Here is a 19808-nt window from a genome sequence, read left to right as displayed (position 1 = left end):
ACCTGTATGCATTCGCAGATGTTTTCTCAGAGTGTATTGTTCAGTGAAACCTTTTGTGCAAACTTCACAGACAAATGGTTTCTCTCCGCTGTGTTTTCTTTCGTGTGTTCGCCAGGCTTCTCGATTCAAGAATGGTTTGTTGCAATAAGAACATGTGAAAGGCCTCTCTCCAGTGTGACGTCTCATATGAAGTTTGAACTGTTAAAGATAAATACCGTATTGGGGAATGTGTGTTTACGTGAACAATTTACTTGTAATTTTACAGTAACGTTTATTTTGTCAAATAAAGCACTAAGCAGAAGGGACCATCATAAAAAGTGGCATACAATTTTGAGTAGAGAAAATGAACTAAAAAATAACAAGAAAAATGGTAAATACTCAAGATGCAAAATGTGATTCTGAGACATCATGCTGTTATAAAAAAAATTAGTACCCTGCAGGAAGTACAGCATTTAGCTACATTATAAAAAAAAAATTACTTGGTCACTTCCCTAAGCAATGTCCCACTCTTACACGGACAACACTTAGTCAGGCCAGCTCAGTTCAACCTTCTCTCCTTGATGCATGGGGAATATTTTCAAGCCATTCCTGTTGAGTTGTTAATGGAAGAAGGGGGAGACTACAAATTTAATCCAGGCTGGCATAATCTCCACAAGTTTTATTCACATTCAAAAGACCACTTCAAACAATACTTAACTTTAAACTGAATGCCAAGCATTACTCTGCTGCCTGGTCATTGCTCCATCCCACCCACCAATTACTTTCCTAGCTGAGTTACATTTTGTTACCAAGTTTTACTCTTGAAACAAAAACAAACAAAAACAGTAAAAAGTAGCATAAACCCTACCAAATATATTTGACAAGTATTATCCTATGCTAACAACATTTTCTGAAGATATGTATTTATTAAATTAGTTCTTACATGAGGGAAGTATAGACCAACTATATAAACTAATACAATACATATGTACCTGTGAAGATGTTGTGAATTTCTTCCCACAAGCTTCACAACAGTATGGCTTTTCTCCTGTGTGAATTCTAATATGTTCCTGAAGATTGCCATTTTGGGTAAATCTCTTCCCACAATATTCACATTTGAATGGTTTTTCACCTAAAACATAAGAAGACATGTTAACTATTAATCATCATTTGAAAGTCAAAGATTTTCCTCTCTCCACACAAAAATCTATACAGCATAAATAATTAATAAAACTGTTTAAATGAAAGCTGTACATATTTAAAGGTTCTTCTGAATTGTTAAACTTTTATTAAACCACAGGTACCAAAAGCTCTGCAATTTACTTAAGATTCTAAAACTTGCAAAAGCTCAAAGATGCCATAGAATATTATCACCAGGACAGTTACAGACTACTAAGTATATGGAAACCCAACATTCTTTTGGAACACAATCAAAACAAACCCAAATTACCCATAAAACACCTCAAACTTGCCTTTGCTTCTGAGTAAATTGACAAAAATAATAAACCTCTTAACCAGTTATCCATAAAGAAACCACGGGTAACAGCAGAACATGTGAAAAAGAGCTCATTAGGGATGATACCTGCCACTATCCTAACAAGGACAATCCCAAATAGATACCCAGAAAGCACTGGAAAGCACACCCAGGAACCACAAATAGATGCAACAATAGGCTTTCTGCAGTTACCTTTGTTCTTGTGTTCTTATGTAAATGACGGTCCTGAAAAAGCCAAGAAAGAAAGGACAAGACAACCCTATCAGAAACAGAAGACAACCTACAAAGAGAAAATAACAGAAAGAATGCCAGGAAACTTCATACTGTTGCCGAGACGAAGCTCTCAAGTGGGACACCATCAATGAAGCCACCTGATCACCATACAAATGGTGATCAACCAGTGTAAAAAAAGACCCAACGCGAAGAGCGGAGGAGCCCGAACCAGCCGTCTATCGGACCGGTCCGACCTGCTGGAAGAGGCGAAGCTAGGGAAAACGTCCCAGGTTCACACACCAAGCAAGCAGTGCCTGAAACCAAGGCTAGGCTGGTCACCATGGGACCACGAGGACTACTCTACCGTGGTAGGACTCCAACCGAGCCAGAACCCGAAGCAACAGCTGGACCGGAGGAAAGAGCTACATGCAACCTAACCTCGACCAGTCCTGCTGAAAGGCGTCCACCGATCAGCCTCATAGTTGGGTAAGGGCACCACATATATCTGGAAAGGCAGAGACCACGCCGACGCAAAGAGATCCACCTCCGGGTGCCCGTACGTCTGGCAGAGTCAACTGAAGGAGCTGACATCGACCGTCCATTCTGTAGACAGGGGAATGAACTGGGATAGACCATCTGCCAGAACGTTGGACACACCCTGGATATGAACCGTCAGGAGAGCCAAACCCCGAGAACTCAGCAGACGAGTCACCCAAAGTGACCAGCCCCAGAGAACTAAGAACCGCATCAAACCCCCTCGGTTCAGGCAATGAACCACCGGGGAGCAGTCCGAATGGAGCCGGATCGTCGATCTGCGAGCGACACGACCCCTCTGAAGTGACAGCCACACCACCGCAAACTTGTGCGCCATGCTGTGAGCCCAATGGAAGAATGGACCCCACCAACTCTGGTCGGCCAGGTGAGCACTGGTCACAAAGCCCCAGCCAAGAGACGACGCATTCATGAACTCATCGAGCAAGAGCTTGGGTAGGTGATATGGCACTGAACCCCAAAAGAACCCGAAGAGGAGGCCGACGATGCAGCAATCGACGCAAGGCCCACATAGCCAGAACCCAGCAATCGTGAGATCGGCAGAAAGGATGGCCTCAAAGGAACCAGAACAGCTTCCCCTTCCATATGGTCCTATGTGTCCCCGCGGCCCGGTCCTCAACCAGGCCTCCACCCCCCCAAGAAGCAGCCCGTGACAGCTGACTAACACCCAGGTACCTATTTTACTGCTAAGTAACAGGGGCATAGGGTGAAAGAAACTCTGCCCATTGTTTCTCGCCGGCACCTGGGATCGAACCCAGGACCACAGGATCACAAATCCAGTGTGCTGTCAGCTCGGCCGACCGGCGACCATGATAGAATTTCAACATTCTTCCAATCTTACTACACAACAAGGTCATTTTAAGAGTTGACTAGGCAACAACCTCTTAAGAGGGCCCTACACAAGACCTATGCATAAGTCTATAAAAGTAAGTTATCAACAAAATAATAAAGCTCGTGCATTCTCACAAGACCATAGTCATGTTCTTTAATTGTATACAACTTAAATAAAGATTTAATACCATACACTAGCAAAGTTTAATGTAAAATTACATCTTAACTTAAGCAAAACATTATATTACTCTTACCGGTGTGTGACCTCACATGTAAGGTTAAAGAAGTCAGATGGTTGAACTGCTTGCCACAGATTTCACAAGTGAACTTTTTAAGGCCTGTGTGAGTGTTCATGTGGTTATACAGGTTTCCTCGGGTTTTGAAGGCTGTGTGGCACACCTCACAAGGGAAGGGTCTGGAAATGATGCAGATATAAAAGGAAATGATTAGTCTTTGATCATTGTTTAGATCAGATCTAAACACTGATCAAAATCAGATCATATTAGAGCAGTGTTCACCATTAGTGGAATGGAGAACACTGTCGTTTGTAAATATAAGAAGAACTGGGGTGAAAGAAAATAAGAAGTTAGGAACAAGTAAGCCTGTAAATGAAGAAATTGGGATACTCTCTAAACTCACCAATTCAGATTATATTGGGCAGACACCAATCTAAATCATACGGAGATCAGAGTTCCCGAATTTTTTTTCACGCAGCTTTCTACACTTCAGAACCATTTTTCGTTTTTTACCTTTAAACCACTGTCTTATTCACCAGGGTAAAAAATGAAACATTCAGTTTCAAAAGTAAAAATAAAAATGCCATAAATACACAACTGTAAAGGGCCAAGAAAACCAAGTACAATAAATGCACATATCAAGATGAGAAATCATGATCTTGAGCTCTTCATAGAGTTCTATAAACCATAAAGATGTACTGTGTGTAACTAGAAATAGGTAATAGCGCCCCTGCATACATATATAAAATCCTGTCTAGAATACCGTACATTTCTTATCTTACCTGTCTTCGGAATGGACACTATAGTGTCTCTGAAGAAGTTGTTTGTGCTTAAATGCAGCATTACAGATGTGACACACAAACATGCGTCCATTATTGTGGGTTGAATCACGATGATATATGAGGGAGCTTGGATGAGTAAATACTTTGCCACATGTTGGGCAAGGATACTCCCGCTCTTCTTTGGGAGGCTGGAAAATAATTTAATTATCTGAAATTTACATTCAAATAATATTTATTAAGGATTAAAAGTAATGAAATGCCCTTTTCTGCTGGGCTACCAGTAGCTGTCCATAGGCCTCTTAAGTCCTATGCTGACTTACCAGAAGCAAGGACCAGAATCTGGCTCTCTCTACAACATGAGGGAAGCTTTGGAAAAAACCATCATAAAACCAGCATTGAATATAATGAAATGACATTTTCTAGGCGAATCCTGGAAGCTCCCCGGAGCTACACCGGGCTGATATGTTTGTATTAGACTGTGGCATCAGTCAATTCGAATAGCGTTCTAACTTACCAAGGACCACGAGCTAGAACCTGGCCCCCTCAGAGAGGCATGAAGAGCAATGGCCTACATAGCATTCTTTGTCTGCCATCTACCGGGTTAGGCAACCAGAAAAATAGGCGTCTCAAAACAAACTAAACCTGGTGAAACATTGCTACTGAAAACCAAACTGCTAAGCAAAACTCCCCAATCTGAAAACAAGCATGACTTCACACCTAACGCTGCACCGCCTGTCTGCGCAGCTCCCCATTCCCGGGAAGGGAAAGGGGAAGCCCCAGACCCCTCGCGCTGACTATCCAATCCCAGTTCTGAGGCTGATGTGTTGAGTGGCAGTCGTTCAGCTCTGGCTCCTGTCTCTGAGCAGTGCGGTGTCTTGTGGTGGTGTTCTGCTGTGTGGTGGTAATTTCAGAAGAACTGGAGTTGCACGTGCCTAGGGCCATCTCTCCTTGGTGGCCTGTAAGTACTGCCCTTGCTGCTTGGGGTTACCTTCCATAAGTCGTTCGGGAACTACCTCCATAGGCATCTTTTGCTGCACGGTGACTGCCCGCCCCTGGGGTCAGCTGGGGTTTACTTAGCTGCTGTTTGGCCCTGGGTAGGAGGTAGTATCGTTGCTGGTAGGGGCACAAGGTACTGTGCAGCTTGTCTACTATTATCATAGCTGCCGGTTCTGTTCCTCCTAGAGACGCACTTTTGTTTTTTCTTTTCTTTTTCTTTTTGCCTGGAGGGGGCACTGCAAAAAACCACCGCAAAAGCACACCAGCCGCTTTGCGTACAGTATATCAGAGAGCTGCACAGTACCTTGCACCCCAGCCAGCGACGATACTACCTCCTACCTAAGGTCAAACAGGAATAAGAACAACCTCAGTTGACCCCCCAAGGGCGGGCAATCATCGAGCAGCAAAAGAATCACGCAGAGGTAGTCTCCCAAACGGTTCATGGAAGATAATCCTAAATCGCAAGCGCAGTACTTACAGGGCACCTAGAGAAGGTGGCCCTAGGCGCATGCAGCCCCAGTACTGTTGTGTTACTTCTGGCTCTCACACCACCATACAGTAGAACAACACTATGGACAGCACTGCTCAAGAGGATGGAGCCAGAGTCAATTGACCACCACCAAACACAACAGCTTCTGAACTGGGGTTGGGTAGCCGGCATGGGAGGTCTGGGACCCCCCCTTCTTCCTCCCAGGGAGGGGGAAGTTGCACAGACAGCAGCACGGTGGCTGTGGTGACATCATACTTGTTTTTGATGGGTGGAGTTCTGCTTGCTAGTTCGGCTTTTGGTTTACAATTTTTAACCAGCTGTAATTGTTTTGGAATTCCTACCTTTCTGGGTGCCTGACCTGGTGAATGGCAGACCGACTGCTTCAAATTACACTGGGAATGTGTCTATAGGTCATTGCTCCTCGTGCCTCTCTGAGGGGGGGGGCCAGGTTCCGGCGCTGGTCACCAGTAGGCCTAGAACTCCATCGATTGACTGTTGCCACGGTCTAATACACACACATCAGCCCAGTATAGCTCCGGGGAGCTGAAGGGGCTCTCCACAGAAAATAAATGATTATTTGCAATATGCTGGTATAGAAGTTATTAACAAAGGCAATCTCTGACTGGGATGTATCAATTATAAGAATCCCAAAAGTCAACCATTGCTTACTTTTAACAACTCTGATAATGATGCTAAACATATTTTAAAAAACTTTCCTCATATATGGAAGAGCTGAAAATAAAAAGTCAGACATGAATGGTGTGGAGAAATGTAAGATTAGTGTAAAACAGCAACTGAATAGTATGGAAAATATTAATGTAATTATGAAAAAGTAATAGACAATGAGATGGCTGTATTACGATGATAATTGCCTTCCTATATAAAATGTAAGAGAAATAATAAGTAATAAATTAAGACAGAAAATTCTTCTGTAAGATTCCATGGTTAAATTTAAGGTGACGGTTGCAATTATGTTAATTTATAAATTAAAAAATGATGATATGAAATATATTTGGGATACAGGTGTGTTTAAAGGGTCACATGATACAAACCTCGTGTAGTGCATAGTGGTTGCGGAGACTGTGTTGATATGCAAACCTTTTCCCACATGTTGCACAAGCAAAAGGTTTAGCACCCTCATGCATACTGGATACATGGTTCTGAAACACAGGTGAACATTATCTACATTAAATATTTCAATAAAAATCGAACACTGTATGTACTGAAATGCTCATTTCTGGGCTACTTCACAAGCTCCCTGGTACATAGGCTTGTACCACAGTGACACTTATAAAGCTACTAGGATTGTGGACTTATGCAGGCTTATTGATCACCAGTATCAGAATCTGGTGTGAGGGGAGAAGACAGTGATAAAAGATCAATCCAACTCCGAGGATAACTGCCCAGAAAGTATGGGCAAAGCAAATCCAACTACTAATCTTAATTAAAAGAGAGAAAAGGAAAAATAGCAAGTGGCAGTTGGCTAAAGGTAAACAATCACTTGCTTGGTTCAAGATAGCTGTCCACCTAACTAATAAGCCTTCGGAACTGGACTCCAATACCCTGACCTGACAGGAAAGGAGGAATCAGGGTAAGAACAGGGAGATACTGAAACGTTCGTCAAAAAAGGGCGTTGCCTCACCATAAATTCAATGTTTTATTTCTAGTAAGGCTCCCTTGGTAACCCACTGAGTTAACTTCCAACTGCATCTTGGTAGAGGACATCTTTCCAGAAAGGAGTGACTTACAAGAGATGACACCAGAACACATGAGCTTGGGGACAAGAGATGTATCAACCGGTGCCCATGTCTACCAAACAACTTTCTAAGAACTGAACCCCCGAGACGTGCACACTCACGGGGACCTAGCAGGGAATATCACCAAAAGAAGGAAGAGAACTCAGTACAAAAGGGGGAAAGAATCAAAGGCAGACCCCCCCACCAATTAAACAAACAAAAAGAAAAAGAAAACCCCGCAAGAGTACAGCGTACCCAGGCGGAACAGAGCCAGCCACTATGATTGGTAAAAACAAGCTGTGCAGTAACCTGCACCCCTACCAGTGCAAACTGCCCTTTACCCTAAGGTGAACAAGGGAGACAGAACCCCCTATCACACAAAAGGTGGCAGAAAACTAAGCAGTAAATGGCAGGGCTCCCCCCAGAAAAAATTCCAAAAGTTCTCTTTTGTTAACAGAATAGTGGATAGTTGGAATAATTTTAATGAAAGTATGCTGGATACCAAAACCATTCAAAGCTTCATAACATCATAACAAAGATTAAATTAGGTAATTACACACATATTTAGCATGGGTGGAACATAAACAAGGGGACACAGGTGGAACATGAACAAGGGAACACAGGTGGAAAGTTATTACCCACATGAGTCAGACACACCAGAATTAACTTTTTCAGTTTCAGAGAAGTTAACATATGGAATGCATTAAGCAGTGAAGGCAGACTCCATACACAGTTCCAAATGTAGATTTGATAGAGCCCAATAGGCTCAGGAACCTGAACACCAGATGATTGACAGTTGAGAGGTGGGACCAAAGCGACAGAGCCCAAGCACAGCAAGCACAACTAGGCAAGTACAATTTATACAGTGTACAAATATATACTATATTCGGTTGAAATTCCAGTGCATTACTTACATTATAGCCTTCCTCAGTTACAAAGGTTCTACTGGGACAGTGTGGGCACTTGAACTCAACTTGTTCTCCTTCTTTCTCAATTTCAATGATACCTGAAACAAAAAACCAGCGTTGAATGTAATGTAACGCCATTTTCTGGGTGAATCCCGGAGGGTTCCTGGAGCTTAACGGGCTGATTAGTATGTATTAGACCGTGGCATCACTCAATTTGATACAGTTTTTGCCTACCGGGGACCAGGAGCCAGAACCTGGCCCCCCTCAGAGAGGCATGAGAAGTGGCCTATGGAAACCCCATGTGGTTGGAAGCATTCTATGTCTACCATCAACCGGGTTAAGCACCCAGAAAGATAGGTGTCCCAAAACACACTCCACCTGGTTAAAAAATTGCTACCAAAAGTCGAACTGTCAAGCAGAACTCCCCAATCTGAAAACAAGCAAACAAACATGACGTCATAACCACAACTTTGCCGCTGTCTGTGCAACTCCCCCCTCCCTGGGAGCGAAAAGGGGGAGCCCCAGACCCTTGTGCCGGCTATCCAACCCCAGTTCAGAGGCTGAATGTCAAAAAACGTGAAAACCGCTGACTGGAAGGAGGAAGGGTTGCCGGAGAGCCTCCGGGTCTTACCCAGAAAGTGGAATTTCATTACATTCAATGCTGGTTTTCTGTGGAGAGCCTCTCCGGCTCCCCAGAGTAACCTAACCAAGGACAAGTAAAAAGAGGGACTTACCCGGGAGGGGGCCACCACTCACGCTTCAACTCAAAGTCGAAACAACTAGCTGCAAACTGTAACCCAAAGTGACACATGCCCAACTAGGCCAGGAACTTCAACAAGATAAAAGGCGAGCAGGACCCTGTTCGACCTCGAAATTCCTACACCCGAAAGTCAGCCCAAGACCTATTACCAGAAACTGCAGCAAAATTGTTAACATAATGGGAATGAGGATAGACCGCAGGCTGGCTGGACCGAATAACCCTGCAGATGACCTGGGAGACCCGAGCCCTGGAACAGGGAAGAAAGTAAACCAGGTCAACCCAAATCATGTCCACGGCCACCGAGACACCTGTGACGTGTACAATCACTGGGACCTAGCAGGGGACCACCAGAATAATAGAGGGGTGGACTATGACCAAGGGGAAGGCCCCACCAGGTGAGAAAACAAAAAGAAAAGAAAAACCCAACAAAAGCACAACATCTCCAGGAGGAACAGAACCAGCCACTTTGTATAATGGGAGAAAAGCTGTACAGTATGCCTCTACCAGCGACGATATTACCTCCTACTTAAAGTCAAACAGTAGCTATGAAAACCCCAGCTGACCCCAAGGGCAGGCAATCACCAAGCAGCAAAAGATCCCTACGGAGATAGTCCCTGAACGGTTTGTGGAAGATAACCCCAAATAGTAAGGGCAGTACTTACAGGGCAACTAGGGAAGATGGCCCTAGGCACATGCAGCCCCAGTATTTCATGAATTACTCCTGGCTTGCACACCACCACCACATAGCAGAACAACACTGCAAGGGCTCAGCACTGCAGAGAAACAGGAACCAGAGTCGAATGACTGCCACATAACACAGTAGCCTCAGAACTGAAATTGGATATCTGGTGCAAGGGTCTGAGGCTCCCCCTTTCGCCGCCCAGGGAGGGGTGAGCTGCTTAGACAGCGGTGCAGTGGTGGTTATGGCATCTTGCTTGCTTGCTTGTTTTCAGATTGAGTTCTGCTTGACAGTTTGGCTTTTAGTAGCAATTTTTTAACCAGGTGGAGTTTGTTTTGGGATGCCTATCTTTCTGGGTACCTAACCCGGTCGATGGCAGACATGGAATGCTTCCAACCACATGGGGGCTTGCATAGGCTATTGCTCCTCGTACCTCTCTGAGGGGGGCCAGGTTCTGGCTCGTATTCCCTGGTAAGCAAGAACTCCATCAAATTCAGTGATGCCATGGTCTAATACATACATATCAGCCTTGGAAGCTCCAGGGAGATGGAGGGGGCTCTCTACAGAAAATATACTTTTGTAGCTTTAAAAATATTAAACATTGCTTAAAATGCATAATTTTTGGGAGTCAGTCAGTCTCAGACTCAGAGTGTCTACCAAAGCTATCCACCTGATGTAGCAAATCTTTACAATATGAAGTTTAAAGAGATTTGATTTTGTGGGTAAATTAATTAGTAGTATATAAAAGGATGAACACCAAATATTCTGTTCAATCAACAAATGTCATTAAAGGGAAGAAAAGCACTTATGTATTTCTTACCCAGCATAATCAAGCCACCAGGTCCAAAAATAAAATATTGTATTTAAAATGTAGGTCACTGTCAAAATAGCCAAGAATTATATCTATACTGTGGTATACACTAATTCAAACATGTCTTCCTGAAACACCTAATTTTACACAAATACTGTATTTTAAATGAAAATTATATGAACTATACCAGTACTGCCCTACGCTAATGGTAAAATTGAGAATTCATGTACGGTGGTAGCAAGTATACAGAGTACACTGCTTAACAATACCAGCTGAAAACAACATGTCGTAATGCTCATAACACAAACACTAACCTAAGCCCGTGTGGTCGGTATTCTGTTGGTGTATGTTGATGTCCTCTCTGGTGGAAAATCTGTCCTTGCATGTCTCGCACTGAAGGATCACTTGCTTATGGAGACGGCTGAAATATGTAAACAAAATTAATGTAATTTTGCTTTCCTATTTTCTATTTTGATAGATTTTATATAATTTTTTGTATTAAATTTAATGCAACGTTATTTTAGCATATACCCTCCTGTAATAGTACAGTATACATACTAATTTATATTCTTTCACTAAAAAAATTGCTTCATTCTAAACCTTACACACGATTCCAGCCACACGACACCTACAACCTAAAATAACACCTCCCAGCATCACCTAAAATTAGAAACCATAGGCAAATCCTAAAATGGTCACTTTAAAATTAGATACCATCCCATCCAAACAAAAATGGACGGTTTACATTCGAAACCACCTGGCAAACCTGAACACTGTAATTAGAAACCCCCTGGAAAATCTCAAACCCTCCAGTTAAAAATAAAATGTTAAAGATAAACAAGTTCTTTTAACAATTCAAATACAGTAATTTTTTTTAACCACTGCCCTGCTCACCTGGTGATCAGCCATTACAAATACATGGCTTATTCTGCTTGTACTGGACATGGCCTCAATACCTTAATGAGTTACAGATAAAACTGAGTGACTCCAGTAAAAATTTCCAGGTAACATTTGGTATCCTTCACTGGCTAACAAAAAAACCAGCGTTGAATGTAATGAAAGGTCATTTTCTAGGTTAGACCCGGAGGCTCCACGGAGCTAACGGGCTGATATGAATGTATTAGACCCCGGCATCAGTCAATGCGCATGGAGTTTTAGGCCCACCGGGAACCACGAGCCAAAACCTGGCCACCTAAGACAGGCATGAGGAGCAATGGCCTATAGAAACCCCTGTGTGGTTGGAAGCATTCTGTGCATGCCATCGATCGGTTCAGGCACCCAGAAAGGTAAGCATCCCAAAACAAACCCTTATTCTGGTTAAAATATTGCTACTGAAAGTCGAACTAGTGGACAGAACTCCCCAAATGAAAACAAGCATCAGACAAGGGGACAAAGCAACCGTTAAACTCGCACGAAGCGAGAGGGGACCCAGAGGTCCCATCCTTCAGACCAAAGAGCCCCACGGGGTTTTCCAGGGCCCTTAGTCACTGCTAACCGGCACCCAAAGTTACCAATCGAACTATTAAAGCTGAACCCCCGGGACGTGTACACTCACAGGGGCCTAGTGGAGGACCATAAAGATATAAATGGGTGTGACCAAAACCAAGGGGCAGACCCCCCCTCCTCACCAGGCAGGGAAAACAAAAACAAAAGAAAAACCCAGCATGAGGACAACGTGCCCAGGCAGAACAGAGCCGGCCACTATGAAAGGTGACAACTAGCTGCACAGTACCCTGCACCCCAACCAGTGATGAAACTACCCCCTACCCAGAGGCAAACAGTGGTGCATGAAACACCCCAGGTGACTCCAAGGGCAGTCAATCACCGAGCAGCAAAAGACCTTCCTGAGGAAGACCCCAAGATGACTTGTGGAAGGTAGCACCAAGCCCCAAGGGCAGTACTTACAGGGCACCTAGAGATGGGGACCCAAGGTGCATGCAGTGCGAGTACTTGTGAAATAACTCCTGGCTCGTACTCCACCACTTAGACAGTACCACACTACTGTACAAGGCATAGAATTGGACACACAGGAGCCAGAGGCACACGACCTTGCCACTTCACATCAGCCACAGAACTGCAGGGTGAATATCCAGCACAGGGGTCTGGAGATTCCCGCTTCCCCCTCCCAGGGATGAGAGGGTTTGCGAAAGTGAATTTTCTTATATTTCTTCGGCATCTGTGTTTAGCTAGTTTAAATCTTGTTTAGCTTAAGTTCCAGGTCTCAGGAAATCTTCCCTATCGATTTTATCAATTCCTGTTACTATTTTGTACGTAGTGATCATATCACCTCTTTTTCTTCTGTCTTCTAGTTTTGACATATTTAATGCCAGATTAATGGGTGTGTGCAGACAGTGGCGTGTTGACGTGGTGACGTCATGCTCGTTTTCACTTGGGGAGTTCCATTCACTAGTTCAGCTTTCAGTAGCAATATTTTAACCAGAATAGGGATTTGCTTTGGGGTGCTTACCTTTCTGGGTGCCTGACCCGGTCGATGGCAGACATAGAATGCTTTCAACATATGGGGATTTCTATAGGCCATTGCTCCTCGTGCCTCTCTGAGACGGCCAGGTTCTGGCTCGTGGTCCCTGGCAGGCCTAGAATGCCATGCGCATTGACTGATGCCAGAGTCTGCACGTTTATATCAGCCCAGTTAGCTCCGGGCAGCTGAAGGGGCTTCCCCCAGAAAAGTTATACATTCACTCAGGAATATATTGTAAATACATGTCGAGTATTAAAAGCAAACTTCCTACACTCCATGTGTAAAGTACAAAGTACACAACTCAAACAGTTTTACAAAGGATTAATTATTCTCATGAAATGTACACGTATTAAACTACAGTACAAGAATCATTAATCTTCTATTCGACGATCACAAAACTTACGTGTGTAAAAGATATCGTCCTTTATGTAGAAAGCCCTTGCCACATATGTCACACAACCACTTGGCTTTCTTTTTGGCTCCTCGTCTCTTTCGGAAGAGTGTTGCTTCACTGAATGTTGCTTTGGAAGGTGAATTTATGGCCTCTCCTACAGTTGTAATCTATAAACAAATAAAATAATGATGAATAAAATCAAGAAGGAAATATATGCCAACTCAACAGTAAACCTGTGATTTATCAGGGGATTTCTAATGATAATTGTGGATTTTCATGTAGTTATAGTAAATTTAAATATGATTAAATTGTATTTGGGAAATCAATGTTGACATAAAAAGGTGTCCTATACCAGCCTGCATGACCTCCTCCACATCTATTTCTCCTCATGAAAATTCTATCAAAACAAACCTAACTCTCAGCCCCACAGACAATTCCTTTATACAGTTGGAGGAGAGGTTAGAGGGCAAGTTAACATTGTAATCCAAGAAACACAAGCAGGAAACTTACCTGGACAGAACTAACACAGGAGATTGAAGTTTTACTTTTACTGTCATCCAAATCTTCCATACCACGTAGGGTAATATTTCCATCTGTAAAGGTAAAAAATTATAAGATACAATAAACATTATCCAGCCACAAATATAAGACAATGAAGTACAGGATGCTTCAGATATGCAATGACGTAATAACAATTTCAATTCATGTAAATCCACATGCAGTGCTGCCAATGCTCAACTGTATTCTCTAATATTGTATCATGCAAGTCGAGGACTGCCAATACATTTCATAAATTATGCCTATCAAGATTAGAGTGAGAATATTATTAATACAGTACCAATTAGCATGATATTCATATTCAAATCATACCGTCTCGAAAATCGACTTCAATGTTGACAGATATTGGCAGATCTGATGGAGGTCCTGCAGAGTCTGGAGCTATTACAATACTTGCCCCATCTTCAATTTTTCCCAAACTTGTGTTTCTTTCATCATCCAAGCTTTCGTCTTTTTCTGTAATTTCGAACATGGAAGGCATAAACAGACCTTGATGCTTGTAATCTGCATCCTCCATATCATCAAGGTCTTCCAACTCCTCTTTTACACCAGATTCTTTCATAAGTTTTTCAAAATCTCGGCCAGCAATGGTATCCCGATATCTGGTTGAAAGTGGTTGATTAGTTATTTCAGAACATATCCTTATAAAATTCATTAAGAAAAAGTCAGTTACTGTAATAACTTTGTTATATTGAAGTCGAGGTAAAAGAGCTGCATAGAATGCTACACTGAGCAATACTAGAGAATTTTACAGTGTAAAATAATCAGTATGAATACACCCAATATATTATTAACATAATATTGCAAAACTTTCAAGACTACCATTTGCAATCTGAAACTATTCAAACATATCCCTAAATATCAGGGCATGTTCAGAAATGATAATGTAGCAATACCTTTTTCATTTTCAAGATAGTGCACAAGGTCATCATTTTGGTATCAAATTGTTCGCAATCAAAAGGCGCGCATTTTAAAACTACTCCCATAATATTAGCACAACAAATATTTTTAAAATTTGGCCCAAAAAGTATTTATAATCTTTCAAGTGATTTGACATCAAGTTTCATGTTACATCTTTCATTATGGTATCAAATTGTGCACAATTTGAAGGCACTCATTTTGAAACTATCCCAAAGCCGATCGTATAAAAAATGAATTTTATACAAATATTTTTTTTGTTGGACTCGTTTTCAAGTTAAATCCTCAGTCTCGGGAGAAAAATTGGTGCCTCGTTTAAGCGCCATGAGAGTGCAAAAGTGTTACCAAAAGTGTTGTGTAACTGACCCTTATGAGGCTTGAAGGATGGCTGTAGCATAGTGACATTATCCAAGTGGTCAAAATGGCTTCAGCCTCTAGGAGCATCCATAAGGCCCCAGCTCAGTAATGAGGAATTCTAACAAAACCACACGAGATCCATTTTGAGTAATTCTAATTAAAAGACTGAGCATTATTTCTCGTTAGAAGTTCTCCTGGAATAAAAGCTCATTAAAAATACTTGGTGGTAAATCTGCATGTACCCAGCACAAAGTACAGTATTGACAAAATATGGTTGCGAGATACAAACCTTGTAGGCAAGCTGGCTCTCCTGTTGGACCTTCTAGGGCCATGTTTTCTTAGGTCTTCTTCAGGGGATGGTAATTCTTCCTTCTTAATTACTGCTTTTGAAGGTCTCTAAAAGATAAGTGAAAGATAGAACTTGCATATTATAAGAAGATTATCTCTGCAATTAAAACATTATAGAATGCCAACTCCAGCTATTTTTTTTTAATACAAGACTAATGCTTAAAGTTTACAAGATTATATAAGCTGAAATTAAGATTCAACCAAAAGTGCCTTTCTTAAAATCATACAAAAGTTCTAGATTATATTTATTTTGCAATGTCCCCAAAAAAAGTGCATCAAACTGAAAAGTGTATGAAATACTAGATATGTTTTATAATATTCAATCAAGAGATGGCCTGGGAATGGCATATTTAAGAACTTGAACTAAATGGTGTAAAGATTGCATGGTACTGATGGTAGTGCAGTGGTACTGGTGTGGTGGAGGCACTGCATACCTGGAGTATACCTATAGTGGGTTTTGGAAATTATTCTACTCCCCAAAACTTGGCCTGGGGGCCAAGTTTGACTTGAGATAACTTGGTCAAACAGACTATTGTTTGCAGTAGCCCACAAGGCCATATATCCACTACAGCCCGGTTGGGTCTGGTACTTCTTGCAGGAACATGTCTAATTTTCTCTTGAACACTAATACTTTTGTTTCAGTCGTATTTCTTATGCTTACTGGGAAGATATTGAATAGCTGTGAACTTCTGAGGTTCAGTGTTCTCTTCACCGAGTCAATTCTATATTTCCTACCATATCTTTCGCTGCAGTATATGTTACTTTACTGTGTAAATTTGGGATCTGGCCTTCCAGTATCTTACATGTTACACTTCCAGTATCTTATGTACAGTATACAAGTGAGGATATGGCAGAAATAGACTATTTCCTGGCTTATTTTGATAACGAATTCATGACCAATCTTGTGACTGAGACAAACAGATATGCTCACAGCCTCATAGACGCCGGCATTTTACCTGCCTCTCGCCTGACACAATGGAAGGACACCACAATTGACGAAATGTACATGTTTCTTGCACTGAGCATGATGATGAAACACTCCGAGAAACACGTCATCCAGGATTATTGGAGCAAAGACAGCCTTGTTCCATCACCTGTGTTCAACAGGTACATAGCCATCTTTCGCTTTTGCTAGTAAGCTTGTGGGATTTTTTTTATCACCTGGCCTCAGATTTGTGTCATTGCCGGCTTTTGTTTACACTGCCCCCATTCATGAGGTGCGATGTTTTGGGTAGTGATTAGTAAACTAGACAGGGGTTACATTGTTTTTATTTTAGTCTGGTATGAATGCCCCAGAGTTAGTTTTCTTAAAGTTTTTCTTGGAATTGGAATGTTGGATACTGGCAATCTTCTTGGCCTCCTCACTCCTCTTCCTAGTACAGTCAGTCGGTCTGACTGTGATGATACAATGTAAATAGACACAGTAGGTCTTTCTTTAGGAATAATCAAATTAAATACCGAACCTTGGAAGAATATTCAGGTCTTATAATGGAAAACTCGTAACAAAATGAACACTCCCAAATTTTGTAAGTTTACTCAGTGAAAGCCATACAATCTTCATTATCACTAAAGACATACAGCACAATTTCTTTACCTTCGAAATTAAATTGCTTATCTCACATAAGAAATCTTATTTTTTAAAGTTTAATTTTATTTTGAGAATTTTCAAAGAAAATATTGTGAAAGCATATGAAAACAGACAACAGACATCATCAATGTATGTACTTTAAATATAGATATTTACAGTTCAGTAAATGTTTGTTGAATGATTAGTTACCTCTCCTCTCTTTGGCCTTCCTCTTTTCTTTTTGATAACTGGTTGACCTTCAACAGCTATACTCAAAGGGTGGTTCTCACTGAACACTTTTGCTACTTTAGTACCTGAAAAGATAATACCAGTACATGTAAAATTAAGAAGTACTTAATATCAATATTTGTATATGGACAAGCAATAATATTAATAACTTGGCTCATTTTCTTGCTTACACATATTATACCCAAACATGTCAAACATTGTGCTGACGAGGATTTCCATATATATTACAAACCAGTATCACTGATCAGTTCAGCTGTCAAAACAAAACCTTGAACCCTTCCAAACCCATATCTTGGTACACAGGTGACCACAAAAGGACTCTCCTAATTACTGGATGGCCGGAATAGCGACTGCACTGGCTCCCACCAGGCAACAGTACCATGCACATCTCTTGATTACCTTACCCCATGCACACAATACTTCCAGGAAGCAAGATAAAGAGCACGAGAGAATGCAGAAGATGGGAACTACAGGAGAGTTAAGGTTTACCTGCAGGATGTTCAATGGGAACTAATGGGCAGAATTGGCAAATGAGAGGACGGCTTTTATAACAAACAAATGCATATTCGATGGGTTACACCAGGTGGAAGAGCGAGGGGAAAGCCTAGCTTAGACCTTGGGTGATCTGGGCTGCCACCTAGTGGCAGTCAGGTGCTTCCCAGTCAATGTATTTTATTTAGTGGCAATGATCGTTTGCCTTCTTAACCGAGGGGTGTCTAATTTCCTTCAAGCAGCTGCTTGTTTTGTTGTGCCTATGTTTTATGGCATGATTTTCCTTGTTTAGTTCTTGACCATTGATTCCCTGCTTCCATTGCCTTGCAGAGTGAGCCAAAATTTGTTCCTGTCTCTTGGTAGGAGGTAGATGGGTGTCAGAACCCTGTATGTTCAGCAAAGGCTTGATGCTACTGCAGGATACCTCCCAGAAGACTTTGCTTTGTGTAAATATATATAATATAAATATTGACAATGGGAAAGTAATAAGATAATTCGAGAGTAAAATAAATTTCATTATAGATGATACCAGAATTGTCAAACAGATGCAGAGGGTTAATGTACTCCAAAAATGTACTCGCCTTTAGCCAAATCATCCATCGGTATATCAGGAGACTCTCCTTGTATGTTGACAAGGACTGCATGCAAGGTGTCTGGTATCTTCTGTGACTGTAATGAGGAAGTAAAATACATTTGATCAACTGATTACTATTAATCTTAGTAGAAACAAGATTCAACATTACTATAAGCATTCATGTTCTAAATACTGTACTAGCATATTCATACTGACACATTCTTAATTCTATTATACTAAACAAAAATGAATTCTTTCCAGGATCATAAGACATATTTTAATTCTATATTATCAAATATTACATCTGTTAATTAAATCTAACATTTTAAACTGACAAGATATTTTATCCTTTAAAAACTAATTTTGATCTTTAATTAGCAAATTCTTTTATAACCCCAGTGGAAAACAGATTCTTTAAAATAAACATAAGTACAGTACTGTAAATTAAACTATTAATCGGGTTAATTAAAAAACAATTCAAGGCTATTTGTCCTGTGGCAGTCTATTGTGACATATTCCACTCCATTTGATATGAGATCACCCCCCTATTTTTTCTTATTGCTTATCTATAATTATTAAATATTTTGCAATTATTCATTACAGAGTAAACACACAATCATCATCATCATCATCATCATCATCATCATCATCATCGGCATACACCCATCAATAACAATTTATCCTCATAACAATCCACTTCCACTCCCACTCTAAGTGGTTATGCTTTTAGCTTGCTAACTAACCCACCCACATGTACATTAAAATGATTAATTAAAAAGCTAGGAATTAAAAAGCCAGGGAGAAATTACATAACCTTATCTTAGGCCCATTCCATCATTAAAATCCTCACCTAATATTTGCCCTACTCTGACATATAATCTACAATGCATGCAAAAATTTTTTTACTGCTGCAATAAAACTCACTCCCACTCTATACAGCTAAATAACCTCTCACAATCTCAACAGTTAAACGTTTTTCAAAAGCTGTAAAGGCAATACTGTATACAGAATACAGTACAATTTTCTCTCATTTAATAGAAACTTTCAACCATCATGTTAGAACTAAAATCTTACCTCTACAACCCCTACCTATCCTAAATCAACCTGATTCCTTCCCTATTCTACATTGTTGTCTTGTTACTCTCTTAATTTGTACCCATGAATGCACTTTTTATGGAATACTAAATCTGTAACCTCAATCTTCTCAACTACCATTTTTTTATATAAAGATAGCACAATGGCGTCAATCCAATCATTTAGCACCCCATCCCAACACCTCTATGTAGACCTCTGTATAAATCTGTGCTCAAAAAAGGTATTACAGAGACAAACCTCTCTCTCAGAACATAAACCACCACAAAAACCCCATTCATATTTACACCTGGCACACCAATGTTCCAGTAA

The 19808-nt window shown here is 41.1% G+C and overlaps 1 protein-coding gene across 2 annotated transcripts in view; it reads right to left on the bottom strand.

Annotated features, from left to right (window-relative positions):
* LOC123756699 (uncharacterized) overlaps positions 1 to 19808 on the bottom strand; it is a 32926-nt gene that overhangs the window by 10557 nt on the left and 2561 nt on the right. For both annotated transcript variants that reach the window (XM_045739945.2, XM_069331788.1), the window contains exons 3-15: positions 18412 to 18499; positions 17300 to 17403; positions 15464 to 15570; positions 14212 to 14501; positions 13852 to 13934; positions 13351 to 13508; positions 10783 to 10889; positions 8225 to 8316; positions 6627 to 6734; positions 4089 to 4276; positions 3325 to 3485; positions 972 to 1111; positions 3 to 198 (exon numbers count right to left, since the gene is read on the bottom strand). In XM_045739945.2, coding sequence (XP_045595901.1) covers positions 3 to 198; positions 972 to 1111; positions 3325 to 3485; positions 4089 to 4276; positions 6627 to 6734; positions 8225 to 8316; positions 10783 to 10889; positions 13351 to 13508; positions 13852 to 13934; positions 14212 to 14501; positions 15464 to 15570; positions 17300 to 17403; positions 18412 to 18499 — 1822 coding nt within the window. The remainder of the gene's footprint in view (positions 1 to 2; positions 199 to 971; positions 1112 to 3324; positions 3486 to 4088; positions 4277 to 6626; positions 6735 to 8224; positions 8317 to 10782; positions 10890 to 13350; positions 13509 to 13851; positions 13935 to 14211; positions 14502 to 15463; positions 15571 to 17299; positions 17404 to 18411; positions 18500 to 19808) is intronic.

This window comes from Procambarus clarkii, chromosome 26, assembly GCF_040958095.1.
Source record: "Procambarus clarkii isolate CNS0578487 chromosome 26, FALCON_Pclarkii_2.0, whole genome shotgun sequence".
Lineage (NCBI taxonomy): Eukaryota > Metazoa > Arthropoda > Malacostraca > Decapoda > Cambaridae > Procambarus > Procambarus clarkii.
This window is presented reverse-complemented; position numbering and strand designations above follow the sequence as displayed.